Below are 22,355 nucleotides of genomic sequence, written 5' to 3'. Positions count from 1 at the left end.
ACTTAAAAAAAAACAAACTGATAAAACATATGGTGATCAGGTATGTGGACGGACTACTTCATACCACTACAGTTATAAAAAAAAAAAGACTGACAATAACACTGGAGAGGATGTGGAGAAATTGGAACAATTATATATTGCTAGTAGGAATGTAATGCAATGCAGTCACTTTGGTAAATAGTTTGGCAGTTTTTTTTCAGATTTTAAGAATAGTGTTACCATTAGGACCCAGCAATTCTGTTAGGTATATACCCCAGAGAAATGAAGCCATATGTCTGTATAAAAACTTGTTCAAGTCTTCATTGCAGTATTATTGATAATAGCCAAAAATAGAAACAACCCAAATATCTAAGAATTGATGAACCAAAGTGGTATATCCCTACAATAGAATATGATTTGGCAATAAAACAGAATGAAGTACTGACACATACTACAACGTGACTGAATCTTCAAAACATCATGTAATTGAAAGAAGCTGGTCACAAAAAGAGCACATATTGTATATGATCATGATTCTATTTACATGAAATGCTCTGAATAGGCAAATACATGGAGACAGAAAGATGAGTGGTTACCAGGGGCTCGGGGAAGTCGAATAGGGTGCGATTTTTGATGGGTTCAGGGTGTTTTTGGTGGGAGAAGAGAGGAAAATGTTCTGAAATTAGATAGTGGTAATAGTTGCACAACTCTGAATATACTATCGACCACTGCATTGTACACTTTAAAAGGGCAAATTTTATAGTATGTCATTTATATCTGAATAAAGCTGTTATAAAAAAGATATGTGGAATAGCTAGACATATTGCACATGTGAACAGGAGATACGTGCCTAGTGACTCGGGGTTATGCCCTTTAGAGTGGTGCAGTAGGCCTAGGGACGCCTTAGGTAATGGGTATAAATGTTTAGAGAATTCTCTACGCTTATCTGATCAGAAAGTTAGATATTGTCAACAGAATATTGTCACATCTGCCTGAAGGTGCTATTTAGAGTGTCTGAAAGGACAGAGAGCTGGAAGTTGATTAAACTGATGGAGTACATTGTGTGACTGTTTTGAGTTCTTCTTGGTAATGAATATTTGTCACTTTGGCACAATTTGGCCTGAGACTTGCTTTCTTGGTAACATGCTATTTTGGAGTGAGGTTACAGTGAGAGCTGCATAGCTCACATACTTCAGCTATTGAAGGCAACATGTAACTACTAAACAGGCTACTTGGATAGAATGATTATTAACAGTTGATACCCAAGAAAATTATTGACTATTATGTATTCATCAAGCTCCCAATCACTCTACTGAATTATCTTACTAATTTAAAAAGCTTTTGTTAATTCTCTTGCTTTTTTTTGTGTACAAAATTAAGTCCTCTGCAAGTAAAGGTAATTTAATTTTTGTCTTTCCAATACTGCCTAATTTTTACTTTATATCTTTCTCTGTAGAGCCTACGAAATGATGCTAAATTATTAATTATTAATTATTTGCAATTATTTGCAGCTCATTTCATTTTGTTCTCAATGATATAGATGAATAGTGTAACAAATACAGACATCAAAAATCAAAATCAAATTAAGAAATCAATAGAAGATTTGCAAAAGAGCCTCCAAGTATTTGCCTTTTCTGTGACTTTGGCCACTTTATTTAACCTCTCTGCATTTGATTAACTTATTTGGAAAATTGATCCTGCTAATAATTGCTGCTTGGTAGGATTATGGTGAGGGTTAAGTGAAATGATTTATTTAAATGCCCAGCTCAGTGCCTGGCACTTAGTAAATAAATAGTAGCTGTGCAGTTTGTGATATAGATTCGTGTGGAGTATGATGGGGCACCTGGGGAAATAATCAGTGCTACATGCTAGGACAGAGCCATGGAGAGAGGCTGAAAGAGGAATTCTCATTTCCTCGTAGGAAAGGGGTTGGTGTGGAAATTTTGGGAAAGAGAATGCTCTGGGTAAAATGTAAATGTAGAGAAGTGTGAGGCAGGATTCGTTTGAGGGACTGCAAAGAATCTGGTGTCTGGAAGCAAAGACTGTAAGAAATAATATGGATAGAGGTGCAGCTGGAGACATAGCCGGGGGTCAGAATGCGGCAGGTGTTCAGTACAATGTTACGGAGTTTGGAATTTCTGGAGGGAATGGGTTTTTTGCAAGTGAGGCATTTGCTCAAGTATTTACAATAGAGAGTTTTCTCCTGGAGGCATCTTGGTGAATGAACTGGGATATGGGGGACAAGATGACCTGTTACTGAGGCGTCTTGCTTGGAGGAGAAGAGGTTGGACAGTGTTGCTGGCTGTATTAGTTTCCTGTGGCTGTTGTAATAAATTGCCACAACTTTGTTGGCTTAAAAGAACAGAGATTTATCTTCTCACAGGTCTGGAGGCCAGAAATCCTTAATCAGTATTGCCGGGCTGAAATCAAGGTGTTGGTAGGGCTGATGTCCCTCCGGATGCTCTAGTGGACAATCCATTCTTTGCCTTTTCCAGCTCCTGGTGGTTGCTGCTAGCATGCTTTGGCTTGTGACTGCATCACTCTTGTCTTCAAGGCCAAAATCTGCAACTCTCTCTGTGCTGTCACTGTCTTGTCTCTTCTGTAAATGTCAAATCTCCCTCTGCCTTCCTCTTATATATGGTATATGTGATTGAATTTATGGCCCTTCCAGAGAATCCAGGGTAATTTACTCATCTCAGGATTTATGGTTTAATCACATCTGCAGAGACCTCTTCCAAGTAAGGTCACATTTACAGGTTCCAGGGATTTGGACTTGATATGTTTGCGTGTCCATTATTTTTCTTTCACAGTTGTCATTTACTAGGACAGAAAATACAGAAGCCATAAGATTGGGGAAAAGATAATGAATTTAGTTTTGTACCTGAGATTTAGATTTTTAAGAAGACCCATATCCTGCTCTCAGCCTCCTTTTTTAAAAGAGTGTTTAAAGCATAAACATGTTTCCCTTTTCCAGCTGAAATCAGGAGTTGCATTCTATATCTTTTTCTGAAAGTTTGCATTACCCTGAGTTAACCCTTCATTACTTCAAACCTGTAGGTTCTTGTATTTATCTCAGGCTAACCAGAGCTCTGACGTGTCAAGTTCTGACAAAGCATAGGTTTCTTTTTAAGTAATTTCCAAGGATATCAATCACAGTTGAATGCCTCAGAAGGAATATAATTATACTGTTAATTCTCCTTCCCTCAAATTTCTGTTAGTGTCTAACCCAAATTCACCCATGCAAAGGTTGAAACTGTAATTTTATAACTGGTCTTTTTAGCTTAACAGTAGTAATAAGTACTTTGAACAACCAATTTCAGCAGAAACTGAAAAATAACTTAAAGTTTCTTTTATCCCTAGTGTCTGTTGGGTAATATCTGTCATTTATGATAAAGTTCTTGCTGTATATTCAGGCTACCAGAGGAAGCTGTTGAACTGAAATTTTTAGTCTATTTGTGCAGCTTCAAATCTGAAAGTCTATTCTTACTTTCTTGAAAGCCAAATAATCTTGTTAAGTACTTTCCAGTGACCCTATCCGTCAGAATTACTTGGTATCTTAGATTCTAGCTGACTTTGGCTTTTTAATAAGTTTTGGTTTTAAAATATTTCTTTTTTTTTTTCTTTTCTTTTTTTTTTTTTTGAGAGGGAGTCTCGCTCTGTCGCCCAGGCTGGAGTGCAGTGGCGCGATCTCGGCTCCCTGCAACCTCCGCCGCCCGGGTTCACGCCATTCTCCTGCCTCAGCCTCCCGAGTCGCTGGGACTACATGCGCCTGGCACCTCGCCCAGCTAACTTTTTGTATTTTCAGTAGAGACGGGGTTTCACCGTGTTAGCCAGGATAGTCTCAATCTCCTGACCTCGTGATCCACCCATCTCGGCCTCCCAAAGTGCTGGGATTACAGGTGTAAGCCACCCTGCCCAGACTTTTTTTTTTTTTTTTTTTCATTTCTAAACCTTTCCTTTTTGCCTGTACACAGTTTGGCTCCTCTTGTTATAGAAATTGTAGTTTTGGGAAATATATTTTTTCCTGAAATATATATGTTAAATTTCTCAGCGTATTGTTTATTCAGTGAATAAAAGAATGAATGAATGAATCAGAATTAAACATTACATTCAAATCTCTTCCAAAAATTGAGTAAACTTGCTTTCAGTTGCTCAAAATCAGTTTTGATTTCCTTGTCTTCATAAAACAAAATTTCTGAAAACCATTTTGTGTATGTGTACATTAAAAAATGCATATACATACAAATAACTTTCTAATTCCGGTCCATAAGATAACATAATGCCCTAAATAAAGGCCGTGGGCATGGTTCAGTGACATGGGGCTTGCTTATAATTCCAGTGATGCTGTCACTCTCAGGGATTTTCAGTTAGTGGATTACGTATTAGGGCAAAGGCCCCAAATGCTAGATTCCCCTTCTACTCTGCTTTCTATAATAAAACACCTAACCTTACCTAAAGTGAAAAAAGATGATGCTTTAGTTTGGGAACTAAAACTCTTCTTTCATTCAACAGGCCTCACTTATGTGCAAGCTTGTGCTAGTTTCTGTAGCTGCCTAAGCAATATTTGGTTAAGACTTTGCAGGCTATCAGTGGTCTAGAGACTACACTGAAAAATAGATAAATAAAAGGCCCTTAATAATTTACAAAATTTTAATTAAAACCAGAATCATTCTGCTTATTGACACAGGGCAATTTGCAGGGGACGCTATGATTCAGAGATATTGGTCTCTGTCCACATGTGGAAAATTTATTCTGGACAGTGTTTGCAAAATGATAAAGCATTGTTTGGCTCTACTTATGAACTGTATTTTTGTCCCTATAGAAAATTAAATATATTTTTTTGTTGGGCTCTATTTACAAACTATATTTCAATTCCTGTTGAAAATTAAATAGAAAAATTGCACTGAAGGTACAGCAGTAGATTTTTTAATGTGTTGTTTCACGTCTGTTGGTCACAGTGCTGTCTGGAATTAATTTTATGTTTCCAAGTTGAGGACTTAACCCCTAAAACAAGTATCTTGTATTTTTTTTTTAAATTAAATTAGAACTTTAAAAAAGTCACAAATAGCAAAATTGCAAGTCACAAATAGCAAAATTGCCTTTACTCTGAAACTGTTAACTTTAAAATTCATATATATATATATATCAAGTAGGTTTTCTTTTTCAAATTTCATCTGTGGAAGGATAATGATATTCCCCTTTTAAAGGATTTTTTAATATGAATATTTATTAGGTGATTTTATCTGCTGAGCAGGAAAGAGTGAGTAGCATGCCTGCAACTTTAGGATTAACTCACGAGTCATTTTTTACTTTAAATACATCATGTTATGCTCATTTTACATATGAAGAATTCAAAGTTTTTATTTTCTACTATTAAATCCTTAATACATATAAATATAATAGAAAAAATACTTAGCTTTTTAAAAATAATATTGCAGGATTTTTTCCTTAGTTTGGCTAAAGACAGGGTCCTTGTCCCACAGTCATGAAAATTTAGGCTCACAGACAATTCGAGGAGGGAGAAAAATGGGGGACGTATTTGGCAAAAAGGGAATAAAAAGGGGGAAACAGAGACTCTCTGTAAAGCCAGAGTCCCTGCTGGGGTGCTTCCTGTCTGGCAATTTGAATCTCAGGTTCCACACAGGAAGAGGAGTGGCCAGGCTCCTCCCTGATGCAAAGGGGCAAACTATGACTCCACAGCAATGTGCATTCCCAGTGCACCGGCTGGTTGCAATTTTACCAGGGACCCCCTCCCACCTGGGTGTCTCAATAAGGTACTTATTTCAGGATATATATTTATTTAGATCACTTACATTATATATGTGATTATCAATTATTTGAAAAATAGTTGGAATAAGAGCTAATTACTGTATCTGGCTTTTGTTGTTGTTGTCATAGCTGAATCAATTTGACACTGTTTAATTTGACACCTATAAATAGTGTTTTCTCCCTATAATAAACTGCGATTTTATATACCATCCTATATTGTTGTTTAGTTATTTCTGTAAGTAAAATTCAGGCTTCTTGAAATAACCCTTTAATACAGATTGTATTATTTTTGATAGTGCTTAGTTAGGTCTTGCCCGTAGATTATTTGCTTGAAAAATACTTGCAGATTTGCTTTGAAGTTGAAAGAGAATTGCTACTTCCCAGTTTGAGAAAGGTAAGCGTGAGATACAATTTTAAGAGGCTAGCTGGCTGCTCAGTATGAGTCTCAGAATGCCAGTTGACAATAAAAACCACAACAGTAAAGACAACTGTGATATTCATGTTGGCTACTCAGTAACTGCTATATGGGAAACTGTCTTAAATTTGGAAGATGGCTTGTTGAGCATAAAATCAGAGCGGGCTAGGTTATCAGATGAGCTAACTGACTATTGTCTTTAGGGGAAGGTAGCCTGTTCTCAAGGATGAATATGCATGAGAATTGACTAGGAAGGCTGAGGAGTCAGGGAATTCTTTCTCTTGGATGGTTTTGGAAAGGTGTTGCTAAATTCTTGCTTATCTACTTTTTAATTTTACATTTCATGCAAAATATACCTCTCCAGTTAACCCAGTGATGTACTAGAAAGGTGTCCCAATCCAGATCCCAAGAAAGGGTTCTTGGATTTTGCCCAAGAAAGAATTCGAGGTGAGTCAATAAAGTGAAAGCAAGTTTATTAAGAAAGTAAAGGAACAAAAGAATGGCTACTCCATAGGCAGAGGAGTGTCGAGGGCTGCTGGTTGCCCATTTTTATGGTTATTTCTTGATTATATCCACAAGGGTGGATTATTCATGCCTCCCCTTTTTAGAACATATAGGGTACTTCCTGATGTTGCCATGGCATTTGTAAACTGTTACGGCCCTGGTGGGAGTGTAGCAGTGAGGAAGAGCAGAGGTCACTCTCATTGCCATGTTGGTTTTGGTGGGTTTGGGCCAGCTTCTTTACTGCAACCTGTTTTATCAGAAGGGTCTTTATGACCTGCATCTTGTGTCAGTCTCCTTATACTGTAACTAAGGATGCCTTAACCTCCTGGGAATGCAGCCTAGTAGGTCTCATCCTTATTTTACCCAGCCCCTATTCAAGATGGAGTTGCTGTGGTTTGAACACCTCTGACAGTATTTCTTCCTATAGGTTAGAGTTAAATTGGTTGGGCCTCGGCTTTAGTTATGCTATTTCAGTTATCCCCCTTTAAGCTCATAGGCTAGGAATTTTAATGAAATTTGAGGATGAGTGGATACTAGAATGACTCAGGCAATTTATAGGTTATAATTTTGATTAGGTGTTTCATCAAATAATTTTTCTAACTCGTACACTGTATTTTTCCAAAATTTCTTTTGAAGAATTTGTTATTTTGTATTAGCTACATCTAGATTTGCAGAGTAGAAAGACACGTTCAGGATTTTTAACCTAGTGTTGATGTTCAACATCATGTTATAAAATGGTAGGAACAAAGTTACAGGCATCCTAGCTCAAGCAGATGAAAAGTCCATGGAGGGAAGAGTAGCCTTTTCATATAAAATCTGGTCATGGAGGATTGTGTGTATGTTTATTTTTAAAAGTGCAATATATATAAAACAAATATTTTTTTCTATGGAAAGTACGGTGGGTTTGGTCTCTCATTCTGGTTTTCTCTCCTCATTCTATAAGCAGCATCTCTCTTTATATTAGTCTATGAACAAGAATTTATTTTCCTTTATATTCTTGTGGTAGGTAAAATTGGAGACCTTTGACATTTCCAGTATTCATAGAAAATAAGAAGTCTTCTGGACTTCTCCAGAAACTGAGGTATTTTGTAAAGAACAGAAGCATCAGATTCCGAATGGTTGCTACCGTTAGATTATTCTGTACTGGGCTGTGTACACTGACTCATTTGCTCACTTTGTCTGAGCCCCAGCTTAGTTTCTGAATTTATGAAATGGCCTTTACAATAATACCTATCTTGTTTTACTTAATGTGAATAGGATTTGTTTCTAATAGGATCTTGGGAAGATAAAATTCTTATTCCTAAAATAAATCCAAACTGAATGATGGATTTTAACAATCATTGGTTTTTTGCAGTGTATATATCACTAAGAATATTTGCCTTTTCCAGCTTTGCAATCATATATGCTTGAGTAAAGTAGTCTTTTGGGAATTCAATCTGTCAGAGATAGTCTATTATATTCATATGACCAAAGTACATGTAAAATTATTACCAAATATAATTGGAAAGTTAAATTGCAAATTTCAGATTATGTTATGAAGATTTATAAATTTTTACTTCTCATTACACAAAGCGTTTTTTGTTGGCTTGTTTTATTTTTGATGTTACCATTATGTGTTATGGATCACAATGGCTGAGTGAAACAAAGTGACAACGTTTGTGATTAAGAATACTAATCTCAGCAGGGCGCGGTGGCTCACGCCTGTAATCCCAGCACTTGGGGAGGCAGAGGTGGGCGGATCACCTGAGGTTGGTAGTTCAACACCAGCCTGACCAACATGGAGAAACCCTGTCTCTACTAAAAATACAAAATTAGCTGGGTGTGGTGGTGCATGCCTGTAATCCCAGCTACTCGGGAGGCTGAGGCAGGAGAATCGCTTGAACCCGGGAGGCAGAGGTTGCAATGAACAGAGATCGCACCATTGCACTCCAGCCTGGGTAACAAGAGCGAAACTTCATCTCAAAAGAGAATAGTAATCTGTTCTATTATTGATAGAAATCCTTTATTTTATATTTGTGGTTAAAACATGTAGTTTTTTTTTTTTTTTTTTTTTTTACATAAGTAAGGCATTGAAACTACATTATTTTCTGTTAAATACGTATATAGCATAGTTTTTGAGTCGCAGCCACATCACAATATTTTGCAGTGTCATCTCTGTTTTTTTGTGAATTCCAAAAGAAACAGCATAACATTTTCCTAGGATACCTAATGAGCAAAAGCTTGAGTCACAGGAAGGATTGGGAGAATTCCCACTTAAGAACTACCTTTGTATAATAAATATAATATCACAGTAATTTCTCAAATGGAAATGTTTTAATTTACTGTTTGCTAACCATTGCTGGAGTCATGGTGTCTGCTCAGGGGACAGAAAGGATTAATTTAATATGATTACTGACGAGTGGTCTTCGAGTCTGATTTAATTCCAAATGTGAATATGTCTGATGTTTCTCCTTTCTAGGAATATTTGAAGACATGATCTCATTTCATTGTCTGTGCTGCATTGTTTCGTTGAATATGTTTTTATTTTTTCAGTGCATAGTGATTCAATGGAGGCAATCACTTTCGAGAACCTGAAATAAGAAAGGATGCCAGATTCATATGAAAAAGGGACTTTTCAAATACCAAGGGCAGTACAAATAAATGCACTTGAATAGTAGTCCTGGTGGAAAATAAGACAGCTTGAACACCTGATTTTTATTATAAGTATTACAAATAGGAATGCGATTTAGCTATTCCAAATTATTACCAATTAATGGAAGATGATTATTAAACACAAATTTGAACTTTTAGAACCCTTAAGTCATCAAGTTTTTCAGAAAAGCATATAGCTTTAAATCATAATTTTACAAAAACTAATTTTAGATGGAAATTTTTCTAATAATTTTCTACCTTGTGGATCAGAGCTTACCGGATTTAACTTTTTAATGAGTACTCAGGGTTATTGTTATCAGCATAAAGTATAGGACTGCATTACTACCACTGAGGGTGGCAGTACACTGGTATCAGAGGAATCCAGGCTTTCCTAATTTTTGATTTTCCATTGTTATTCTGTTTTAGAAATATCTGGAAAAAAATTGCTAATAATGGCCTTGTGTATGTTTTTAATGTTTACTGAAGAGTCTTCAGGCAAGGTCTGTATGTTCATCTTAAATTCCCAAGCTGTAATAGCAACATAAAACTCATCAGAGTTGATGTAACACAAATGTCAATAGATGCTGCTTCACAATTGCATTCTAATTTTATGGATTAATATGATCATGTGCTCTGAACTGCAAACAATTTTGCATTAATAGCAACTCACAATTCAATTCAGGAAGCATTTGTTGAACACCTTTATATTCTTTTTTTTTTTTTTTTGAGACGGAGTCTCGCTCTGCCGCTCAGGCTGGAGTGCAGTGGCGCAATCTTGGCTCACTGCAAGCTCCGCCTCCAGGGTTCACGCCATTCTCCTGCGTCAGCCTCCCGAGTAGCTGGGACTACAGGCGCCACCACCGCGCCCAGCTAATTTTTTGTATTTTTAGTAGAGACGGGGTTTCACTGTGGTCTCGATCTCCTGACCTTGTGATCCGCCCGCCTCGGCCTCCCAAAGTGCTGGGATTACAGACATGAGCCACTGCGCTTGGCCGAACTCCTTTATATTCTTAATGAAGGATTAAATGGAAACCTAAAGCAATTAGTTCTCTCAAAGAGATTTTAATCTTAGGATGTAAGGAGTCATGTTATTGGTTAACTGGAATGCAAGTCTGAGAAAAGAAAAACTTTCTTTTATTTTCGGAATCCAGTAATGTTCAGTCTGAATAAATACAAGCAGACCCTTAGGACATGTTTACTTAGTCATATATATGTGTATGTGTATGTTTATATATACACACAATTATGTACGTATACGTTTTAATGTGTTTATATAAATATAAATATTTTCCTTTTATATACAGCTAACATTTTCTGTTTTATTCAACAGAAATCTTCTTGACAGAGACACATTTTCTAAATCTGATCCAAGTAAGTATTTATTGCTTGCCTTTTGAAAAATCATTTGATTTTGCAAAAGTTGTATGAAACTCATAGTTCTTGTTTAAAGGTTTGTTTTAAAGCGTAGAAAGCAGCAGGGGAGTGGTCCCAGGCTCTACACACTCATCAGCCAACCCCGGGTGGTACTATGGGTAAAGAGGGACTTGCTGAGCACTTTGAGAATAAAATGAGAATACAAATGACTCCAATGTGGGATAGTTCACTTTGAAATTAAAACCTCATGCTATGGCCATTTGGTAGAAATTATTATATTTGAAAGAAAACCAAATGGACCATAATTTAAAGTTATTTTTAGTCATGGAGTAATACTTTTCTTTCTTTCTTTTTTTTAAATAAAAGTGGTGGTTGGGCAAGGTGGTTCATGCCTATAATCCCAGCCCTTTGGGAGGCTGAAGCAGGAGGACTGCCTGAGCCCAGGAGCTCGAGACCAGCCTAGGCTACATAGTGAGACCCGCCCCCGCCCCCACCATCTCTTGGGGAAAAAAAAGAAAAGAAAAATAAAATAAAAGTGATATATAAAATTTACAACCAAGTGAAATATGTAACATCTGATATGAACCAAAGTGTTTGATTACTAATTAGAGGTACTGAAAATTAGAGATAACTTGGAAAGTGAGAAGGGTAGTTTGAATTAGAAAACAGCAGAATGAACTGTATAAATCAATGTGTTTCCGAATCTTGTAATATTTAGAAATGAATATACAACAGTTCTCTGTCTCTACAAATGTGTGAACAAATATGGTTGAATTACAGAGGAAAGGTTTTTGTCAGTTACCAGAATTCTTGAGGTAGTCATTGGGAAAAAGGCATTGCAATTGGGGTATTAAAAATCCCTAGGGCTCATTTGACAAGTGGTTGGAACACTTTGTATCCCTTAACCTTTACTCAAAGCCCTTATTCTCCCTTTTGGGAATTCCTTTCTTGGTTGACAGGATTTCTTACCTATTTACAAATATTGAGGGAGGAAGTTAAAATATTAAATGTAGAGCGTGACTTGCCCCCAAGTTTTCCTTCCTATTATACCTTTGAACACCGTAAATATCTTAGGAATAACTTGATTTGTGTTTCACAACATAATGAAATATTTCAAATTGTTTAAATTATGGTTTTAAAATTTATCTATGAAGACTTTAGCAAGTATTGTTTTATGTGCCAAGCTCAGTACATACTAAGTTCTAAAGATCTGGCATAATAGTTTGTTTTCTGTTTAGTTAAATTAATTTTTATTCACTTGATGATTTACTAGCCTTTTTTTTTTTTTTTTTTTGCAAGGGTAAGACTAGGAATTAGGCATTTATTTTTGATGTAGCTTTTGAATAGCTGAAAGATAAATTGTATACATTCACATATGATTTTCATAAAAGACATTTATATGTGTGTATTTTTTCGTCTTTTGTAGTTTGTGTCTTATATGTACAAGGAGTTGGAAATAAAGAATGGAGAGAGGTAAGTTTAAAACTTTAAAAAAAGAGTCACTGGACTTGAAGATATAGTAAGTTATAACTTGATCAAGATGATACTTCCTGTTTTTCATTGTAAGTCCTTTTCAACCCAAAGATTGAATTGTTTTTATCTTAGGGAAGTTACCTTTGTGTTTTGTTTTTAATAAACAGTGATTGTTTAGCTGACTTACGACCTTCTTGTGGAATATTGTAGGCCTGAAACTTCTACTTCCTTTATCCAAACATAAATTTAATGCGTTGTCATCAACTTGACATGATTTCTTACAAAATTTAAGTTTGTGGGTTAGGTCTTATTTTTAGAGATCAACTGCTGATATTTATAAAATGCCACCTTAAAAGATTTTAATTGGCCGGGCACGGTGGCTCACGCCTGTAATCCCAGCCCTTTGGGAGGCTGAGACTGGCGGATCACGAGGTCAGGAGATCAAGACCATCCTGGCTAACACAGTGAAACCCCGTCTCTACTGAAAAAAAAAAAAAAAAAAATGAAAAATTAGCTGAGCGTGGTGACTGGCGCCTGTAGTCCAGCTACTTGGGAGGCTGAGCCAGGAGAATGGCCTGAACCCAGGAGGCGGAGCTTGCAGTGAGTAGAGATCGTGCCACTGCACTTCAGCCTGGGCGACAAAGCGAGACTCATCTCAAAAAAAGAAAAAGAAAAAGAAAAAAAAAGATCTTAATTGTGCTGCTTAATACCAAATATTGCCTACTTTTTGCAACATATTTAAAAATAAAGTAGAAATTCAGCTTCTTAATACAAACGTATGTTGTTTAATGAATCAAAAGTGAAGAGACAGAATTGTTAATTTATGTTCTAGAGTGTCTCCACATTCAAATGGGTAGTTGATCATTGGAAGGTGGAGGGCATATTAAATAAAAGGCATTTCCATCTGCCTATAGTTGCCAGTTATCTCAGGAAGTTAGTGCATTATTTTAAGGAGGTTACAGTTCTGGCTAGATTTCCCTAGTGAGGTTTGTGCTATTTGTGCCACAGAGTGCATTTGCCGGTCATTTTACCACTGTGCCTCAATTTTGGGTAGAGAGCAAGAATAAATCATTTAATTTATTCTTAAAATCTGGGGAAAATAATTTAAAACTTGTTTCTACTGATAATGGGCTGGTGGTCAGTAGTCCATAAACAGATACACGTTTATTGTATCTAACTGCTTCTGCACATTTTTTTTTTTTTTTTTTGAGGAGGAATTTTGCTCTTGTTGCTCAGGCTGGAGTGCAATGGCACGATCTTGGCTCACTGCAACTTCTGCCTCCCAGGTTCAAGCGATTCTCCTGCCTCAGCCTCCGGAGTGGCTGGGATTACAGGCATGCGGCCACCACGCCCGGCTAATTTTGTATTTTTAGTAGAGACGGCGTTTCTCCATGTTAGTCAGGCTGGTCTCAAACTCCCGAGCTCAGGTGATCCACCTGCCTCGGCCTCCCAAAGTGCTGGGATTACAGGTGTGAGCCACTGTGCCCAGCACATTTCTATTTAGTTCAATATTTACCTCAAACTCTCTATCAAATGTAAACTCATCATCTTTACCCTGTGTCTGTTTCTTCTTTGCTTCAAATATAGCTAAAACTGCTAGCCAAAATATGAAACTGCAATTTTTGTAGTTATCCTGAGTTTCTCTCCCACATCTTCATCACTTAATGTCATCCAGTGCTGTGAATTCTCTTTCATAAAAAAGAAAAATCCACGCTTGGATAAGCCACCCTTTTTATTCAGACTCCTTTTCTCTTTTGTCATCCGTGTTGCAACAATTCTCCTACCTTAGTATATGCCCCCTTTTTTCCATGTTCATCTGTCTAATCATTTCTTTGATTATCTTCCTGAAAGACATGCTGTCTTGTCATTCTCTTCGGAGTTCCCTTTCTCAAAGGCCTGAAACAATACAGTGGAACTGCTTATTGACCATAGATGCCAGGCTAGATGGGACTGAGCATTGACCAGGGTGTCCACAAAATGACTTTGCTTCAGGCACCAAAAAGTTACCAGGATAAGGATGCCTAAGTTATAGTACCAGACATCTGGGCCAATGCAAATGCCTAATAATGAGGTAACTGCAAACTTTATTGGATAAAGAGAGTTTGAAGAAGGACAACAAACAATTTTGGACCTAAACCAGGGTTCTGGGAGTTAATTAAGTGGGTGTTGACCAAGTGGTATTGGTCAATTAGTTTAAGGGCAGCCTCAGCTCAAAATCTCCCTTCCTTAAAAAATTTCTCATGCTTTCCTATTGCCTAAGCAATGAAATATAAATTTCTTACTTAATTTACAACTTTTATAATAATGATGGCTAGCTAATGTTCCAAGCCCTTTATAAATATTGACTAATTTAGTTTTCACAGCAACTTTAAGAGGTAGGTTATGTTATAATCCTTATGTTTCACGAGAAAAATGAAACACAGAAAGGTTAAATGACTAGACCAAAGTTACCCAGTTGTAAAGGACAAAGTGGGAATTTCCTTTTTTTTTAACTTTTAAATTATTTAAACTTTTATTTTTATTTATTTATTTATTTATTTTTATTATACTTAAAGTTATGGGGTATATATACAGAATGTGCAGGTTTGTTACATAGGTATACGTGTGTCATGGTGGTTTGCTGCACTCATCAACCCGTCATCTACATTAGGTATTTCTCCTAATGCTATTTCTCCCCTAGCCCCCCACCCACCGACAGGCCCCGGTGTGTGATGTTCCCCTCCCTGTGTCCATGTGTTCTCGTTGATCAGCTCTTACTTATGAGGGAGACCATGTGGTGTTTAGTTTTCTGTTCCTGTGTTAGTTTGCTGAGAATGATGGTTTCCAGTTTCATCCATGTCCCTGCAAAGGACATGAACTCATCCTTTTTTTTTTTTCTCTTTATGAGACGGAGTCTCTGAGAGTTTTCTCAGCAATTTTGGTACATCTGTAAAATCAATTTATTGATGGAGGTATCAGCATTATCTCAATAATATAGTGGTTATATTTAAATTCAGGTATATTTTGGAAAAGTATGTATAACAAGCCATATGAATTTACGTTCTGAGATGAATCACTTTTAGATAATAAGGGGAATAAGTGAAAAAATAAAGCTTGAAAATGTGTTGAAACAAATGCTCCAAATAAAGAAATATAAACTTATTTAAAATTAATCTTTAGTTCAAATTTGCAGTTTAAAAATTATTTCTAACATGATTATAATTACCACTATATTGTTGATAAATTCTATCCAATGACTGTGAATTACGAAAAACTCTTGAAGTAATGGATGTAAAACTAAAATTATTTTTAGTGTATAGTAATTTCAGAGCTAGAAATGATGTTTAAGCACCATGAATTACGAAAATATGGAAACCTAGTGGCAAATGGAAATAAAAAAGTAGCATCTCTAAGAATGGCCACTTTACTCAGAGTTGGGAAAATGTTCCAACTAATTTCTTGAAGTTGGATTTTAGTTATCCATAGCCAATTCATTTTGTGAATTACTTTTAAACATTTAAAATTATAGAATTTGTTCCAGGTTCCCTAAGTTAGTATGTGATTAAAGGCAAGCTGAAGTTGTTTATGAACTACAGTGATTATAGCGTGGAGGCAAACAAGTCTACTTTCAAATGCTGATTACTACAGTTTGACTTTGTCTCCGCTCTGCTCCATTCCATTGACACTGAGCTATTTTAACATTTATTCATCTCCATACTGAATAATACTTGTTTAGGAGTTTCTCTGTCTCTCACAAACACACACACGCACACACACACACACACACTATACTATTCAACAAACATCAATAACTTTTTTGCAAACTTACTCTCTTATATGTCTTAGCTTCACTGTTTAGCTTTGTGCTTCCAAAGGTGAAACCTCCTGCACAGCATTTAAAATATGGCTTTCTTTGTTCTTTTTTTTATTTTTATTTTTATTTTTTTTTGACGGAATCTCACTCTGTCCCCCAGGCTGGAGTGCAGTGGCGCGATCTCTGCTCATTGCAAGCTCTGCCTCCCAGGTTCACGCCATTCGCCTGCCTCAGGCTCCCAAGTAGATGGGAATACAAGCGCCCACCACTACGCCCGGCTATTTTTTTCTATTTTTTAGTAGAGACGGAGTTTCATCGTGTTAGCCAGGATGGTCTCGATCTCCTGACCTCATAATCCTCCCGCCTCGGCCTCCCAAAGTGCTGGGATTACAGGCGTGAGCTACCGCGACCGACCTTTCTTTGTTCTTAAAAGGTGTTGAGGGCCAGGTGCAGTGGCTCAGGCCTGTAATCCCAGCACTTTGGGAGGCTGAGGTGGGCAGGTCACCTGAGGTCAGGAGTTAGAGACCAGCCTGGCCAACATGGTAAAACCCTATCTCTACTAAAAATACAAAAATTAGCATGGTATGGTGGCGGGTGCCTGTAATTCCAGCTACTCAGCAGGCTGAGGCAGAATTGCTTGAACCTAGTAGGCGAAGGTTGCAGTGAGCCGAGATCCCGCCATTGCACTCCAGCCTGGGTGACAGAGCAATACTCTTAAAAAACAACAACAAAAAAATTCTTTTCTTTAAGAATGTTGAATATTGGCCCCCACTCTCTTCTGGCTTGTAGAGTTTCTGCCGAGAGGTCTTCTGTTAGTCTGATGGGCTTCCCTTTGTGGGTAACCCGACCTTTCTCTCTGGCTGCCCTTAAGATTTTTTCCTTCATTTCAACTTTGGTGAATCTGGCAATTATGTGTCTTGGAGTTGCTCTTCTGGAGGAGTATCTTTGTGGCGTTCTCTGTATTTCCTGAATTTGAATGTTCGCCTGCCCTACTAGTTTGGGGAAGTTCTCCTGGATGATATCCTGAAGAGTGTTTTCCAACTTGGTTCCATTTTCCCCCTCACTTTCAGGCACCCCAATCAGACATAGATTTGGTCTTTTTACATAATCCCATACTTCTTGCAGGCTTTGTTCATTTCTTTTTCTTCTTTTTTCTTTTGGTTTCTCTTCTCGCTTCATTTCATTCATTTGATCCTCAATCGCTGATACTCTTTCTTCCAGTTGATCAAGTCGGTTACTGAAGCTTGTGCATTTGTCACGTATTTCTCGTGTCATGGTTTTCATCTCTGTCATTTCATTTATGACCTTCTCTGCATTAATTATTCTAGCTATCAATTCTTCCACTCTTTTTTCAAGATTTTTAGTTTCTTTTCGCTGGGTACATAATTCCTCCTTTAGCTCTGAGAAGTTTGATGGACTGAAGCCTTCTTCTCTCATCTCATCAAAGTCATTCTCTGACCAGCTTTGATCCATTGCTGGTGATGAGCTGCGCTCCTTTGCAGGGGGAGATGCGCTCTTATTTTTTGAATTTCCAGGTTTTCTGCCCTGCTTCTTCCCCATCTTTGTGGTTTTATCTGTCTCTGGTCTTTGATGATGTTGACGTACTGATGGGGTTTTGGTGTAGGTGTTCTTCCTGTTTGATAGTTTTCCTTCTAATAGTCAGGACCCTCAGCTGTAGGTCTGTTGGAGATTGCTTGAGGTCCACTCCAGACCCTGTTTGCCTGGGTATCAGCAGCAGAGGTTGCAGAAGATAGAATATTGCTGAACAGCGAGTGTACCTGTCTGATTCTTCCTTTGGAAGCTTCCTCTCAGGGGTGTACTCCACCCTGTGAGGTGTGGGGTGTCAGACTGCTCCTCGTGGGGGATGTCTCCCAGTTAGGCTACTCAGGGGTCAGGGACCCACTTGAGCAGGCAGTCTGTCCGTTCTCAGATCTCAACCTCCGTGTTGGGAGATCCACTGCTCTCTTTAAAGCTGTCAGACAGTCGTTCGGGTCTGCACAGGCCTCTGCTGCTTTCCCTTTTGTTTTTTTTAGCTGTGCCCTGTCCCCAGAGGTGGAGTCTACAGAGACAGGCAGGTTTCCTTGAGCTGCTGTGAGCTCCACCCAGTTTGAGCTTCCCAGCGGCTTTGTTTACCTACTTAAGCCTAGGTGTTCAATTAATATTTGATTGAACACCCAAATGTAGAGACACCCAAATTTAGCTTCTTAACACAGGCACACACAGTTTAATGTCATGGTTTCAGAATTTATGTGGTGGAAGGATCCCTGTAGATAAATTGCTATGTAGGCCACATTTTTTTATATTAAATGTGAGAACATGTATGTGTCATGGTTACTAGTTATGGAAGCCTAAGACTTGTTCTTCTACTCTTTATTCTTTATTCTTTTCTTTTCTTTTTTTTTTTTTTTTGAGACGGAGTCTTGCTCTGCCACCCAGGCTGGAGTGCAGTGGCTGGATCTCAGTTCACTGCAAGCTCTGCCTCCCGGGTTTACGCCATTCTCCTGCCTCAGCCTCCCGAGTAGCTGGGACTACAGGCGCCCGCCTCGTCGCCCGGCTAGTTTTTTGTATTTTTAAGTAGAGACAGGGTTTCACCGTATTAGCCAGGATGGTCTCGATCTCCTGACCTCGTGATCCGCCCGTCTCGGCCTCCCAAAGTGCTGGGATTACAGGCTTGAGCCACCGTGCCTGGCCTTCTACTCTTTATTCTAAGCTTAACTACATGTTTTGGAATTTGAATTATTGCATCAATTGACAACATGTTATTTATCTGTTAAGGCTTAGGGGTATTTATTACATGCTTTCATTTTTGTTTTAGAGAAATATTATTATGAAACGTATAAAACTATTGATACAGGAGAGAGGAAGCTTTTGAAATTTTTAGGCCATCACTGTTCCTAATTGATTAACCGTTCTGCATGGCTACTGATACTTTCTTCACTACTGAATGCATGTTGCAGAGCAGCTGAATATTTTTATTTTGTTTTGTTTTCTCTCTTTTAGAAAAGATTTGAATTGCACTATTCTGCTGTGCATTCAATCTACAGCATTATATTTCTTTAGTGAATATTGGAAGGAGTCTCCCAATATGTATAAAGACTTCCTGTGATTGATTGAGGGGATTGTAATGGAAGACGTTTACTGTGTTCTTGTAAAAACAGTTGTGTGACATGTAGTTGAAAGAACTTAGTAAAGCCAATATATTTTATGAAATGTGTAGCCATTAATATTTCAGCAAAAATATGTTGTATGTTACACAGACAAATACTATATTGATCCATTTGGATTTCCAATGTCAGCAATACCAGTTTTAGAAAGAGATCTGCAGATTGGCATTGGAATCTTTCTGTTCAGAAAAGAACATAAAATAGTATTACAAATATTCCTGGATATAGATAAGTAGAAATTGTGGGTTAATATAAGTTACCCGTAGTTTATAAAGCTTAGTTGAACTCTATTAGCTCTATGCATATCATGTGTTCAATTGAACAAGAATCACACTTTAGACAGAACTTTTCTCATTGTTAGCTAAAAAGCAAATCCAGAATGTTTTGATCTCTTAAATTATTTTTCTGTCTCACTTTTAATATACCTTTTTATCAAAATAAAACTCATCCAAATGAACGGCACAAATTATATAGCACAATGAATTAGAAGTAAACACAGCCATGTAACCACCATCTAGATCAAGAAAGGGAACATTCCTAGAAATTCAGGAATTTCTGTTGTGTTCCTTCCCTCTTCCTAAATTGAACTACCATTCTGATTTCTAACACTATAGAATAGTTTTGCCCATTTTTAAGCCTTATATACATAGAATCATATAGTTTATACTTAATTATGTTGTTTCTTTCAGTGAGCTCTATCCATGCCTGTGGCAAGAGGTTGTTCATGTCCGTTGCTGCATGGTTCTCTGTTTTATGAGTATGCCCCAATGTACTTATCCATTCTACTTTGGACAGATTTTTGGCTTGTTCCCAGTTACTAAATATTATTATCTGTTTAGAACATTCTTGTACATATCTTTTGGGTCTTAACATTCACATATTCTTAATATTTTATGTAGGAGTGAATTATCTGAGCCATAGGAGGAATGCATATTTTCATCTTCAGTAGATACTGCCAAATGGTTTTCCAGAATTTTCCATCTGCCACTTGTATTGCCATACATCTTTGCCAATGCTTTTTATTGCCAGTTTTAAAAATATTTCCATTCTGATTAGTGGGTAAAGATATCCTGTTTTTGTTTTTTAACTTGTCGATGATTACTATGGTTCAGAACCTTTAGGTAGGCTTAATGGCCATTTGGCTATTGTAAGAAGTGTTGCCTATTTTCTTACTAATTCTCAGGAGTTATATCTTCAGGACAAGAATTCCTTGTTGCTTGCGTATCTTGCAAGTATCTTCTCCCTTTGTATAGTGTGGCATTCTACTCTTTGAATAGTGTATTTTGATGAACAAAAGTTCATAATTTTAATTTAATCTAACATAGCAATATGATCCTTTATAATCATAACATATAATTTATGATCTGTGCTTTCGTTCTTTTTAAGAAAATCTTATTCTCTGAAGGCCATGATGGTATTTTCCAGTGTTACCTTTTAGAAGTTTTATTGTTTCACCTTTCATGTTTAGACCTACGGTTCCTCTAGGATTAATTTTTGTATATGGTTTGAGATGAAATTTACTTTGATGCCATATAGTGTCGAATTGACTCGGGAACATGTGTTGAAGGGATCGCCTTTCTCCGCTGCACAATTACATCACCTTTATCACAAATAACTGTATATGGGAGGACCTTGTTGAGGATTCTGTTGTGTAATACCATGCTGTTTTAATAACTAGTGCTGGCGGCGTGAGCTTTGTAGTTTTTTTTTTTTTCTTCTTTAGATTTTCTAGGGCAGGGGCTGGCAAATATTTTTCTGTAAAGGGTCAAATGTAAATAGGAGCCAGGGCAAAGATTTTAGGCTAGGTGGGCCTTATAGTCTCTCTAGCTACTGTAGCATGAAAGCAGCCATTGACAGTATGTAAATGAATGATGATGGGGCTGTGCTTCAGTGAAACTTAACTTGTGAAAACCAGCAGCAGGCCAGATTTGGCCTATGGGCCATAGTTCTCAAACCCTGTTTCTAGGATATTCTTAGCTTTATACAGCTCAACAGAAATTTTAGAATCTGTTTGTCAATTTATACATACATTTGTCTTTACTGTACTGACAGGGCCTCTTGTATAGTGTTTAATAAAAGTGGTGACAGGAGGCACTCTTGTTCTTGATTCCATGGGTAAAATTTTCATGTGTTTGCATTTATTCAGATGAGTATATGATTTTTATTTTGCCATTAAGGTGAAATACATGCTTGATTTTCATAAAACACGTATTTCCATAGTGTTTCCCACTGAATAATGATGTATGGTCTTTTAAGTATATTGCTTACTAGGCCTTGCTACTATTTGTTAGACTTTTGCCTGTTACAAATTATGTTTATCTATAAATTTACTTCTTTATCATAAACTTGTAGCTTTTGTTGTTAAGATTAGGCAAGCCTCATTACTTCTGCTTGAAAGCATTTCTGTTTTCTCTTTGCAGGAATATGAGTAAAATTGGTGTTGTATTTTAGTTAAATGTTTGAAAAAGTTTGCTGCTAAAACATTCCGAGTCTGGACATTTCATTATAGGAGGTTTTAATATCAGATTCAATATCTTCGTTACATACATGTCTACTTACAATTTCAGTTTCTTCTTCTGTCAGTTTTGTATGCCATGATTTTTCAGGAGTTTATCCATTTAACCTGAATTTTCAATTTATTGGCATAATGCTGCTTGTAATACACACTTATTATATGTGTATTTTCTGTGGGATCTATAATGATGTCCCTTTTTTTACCTTCTTATATTGATAATTTGTGTTGCTTTTTTTTTTGGTTCTTCTTGGCAAAGGTTTATCAATTATTAGTCTTTGCAATAATCAAAGTTTGCCTTTAATGGTTATCTCTAATTAAAAAACTGTCACTGGTTACTGCAACTAATTTTTTTCTCATTTTTGGGTTTCATTTGATCTTTTATTTCTTTTTTGAGACACAGTCTCATTCTTTCATCCAGGCTGGAGTTCAGTGGCATGATTGCGACTCAGTGCAGCCTCCATCTCCTGGGTTCAAGTGATTCTCATTGGTCAGCCTCCCAAGTAGCTGGGACTGCAGGTGTGTGCCACCAGGACTGATTAATTTTTGTATTTTTAGTAGAGACAAGGTTTTGCCATATTAGTCAGGCTGGTCTTGAACTCCTGACCTGAAATGATCTGCCTGCCTCGGCCTCCCAAAGTGCTGGGATTACAGGCATGAGCCATTGCACCCAGACTTTCTCTTCTAAGTTCTTGAGAATAATAGCTTAACAGTTATTGTTAGTCATTTTTCTAATATATG

General features: G+C 37.1%; 1 protein-coding gene across 3 annotated transcripts in view; it reads left to right on the top strand.

The window, feature by feature from the left end:
* The window catches only part of CPNE8 (copine 8), a 261,364-nt gene that overhangs the window by 21,055 nt on the left and 217,954 nt on the right, over positions 1–22,355 (top strand). For all 3 annotated transcript variants that reach the window (XR_004059563.1, XM_030938809.1, XM_030938808.1), the window contains exons 2-3: positions 10,629–10,669; positions 12,099–12,145. Coding sequence is in view for 2 of the 3 variants with exons in the window: in XM_030938809.1 (XP_030794669.1) it covers positions 10,629–10,669; positions 12,099–12,145 (88 nt within the window). In the remaining variant the exon portion in view is untranslated. The remainder of the gene's footprint in view (positions 1–10,628; positions 10,670–12,098; positions 12,146–22,355) is intronic.

Source organism: Rhinopithecus roxellana, chromosome 10 (assembly GCF_007565055.1).
Source record: "Rhinopithecus roxellana isolate Shanxi Qingling chromosome 10, ASM756505v1, whole genome shotgun sequence".
In the NCBI taxonomy this organism is placed as follows: domain Eukaryota; kingdom Metazoa; phylum Chordata; class Mammalia; order Primates; family Cercopithecidae; genus Rhinopithecus; species Rhinopithecus roxellana.
Note: the sequence above shows the minus strand (reverse complement) of the source record. Positions and strands in the feature narration are given on the sequence as shown.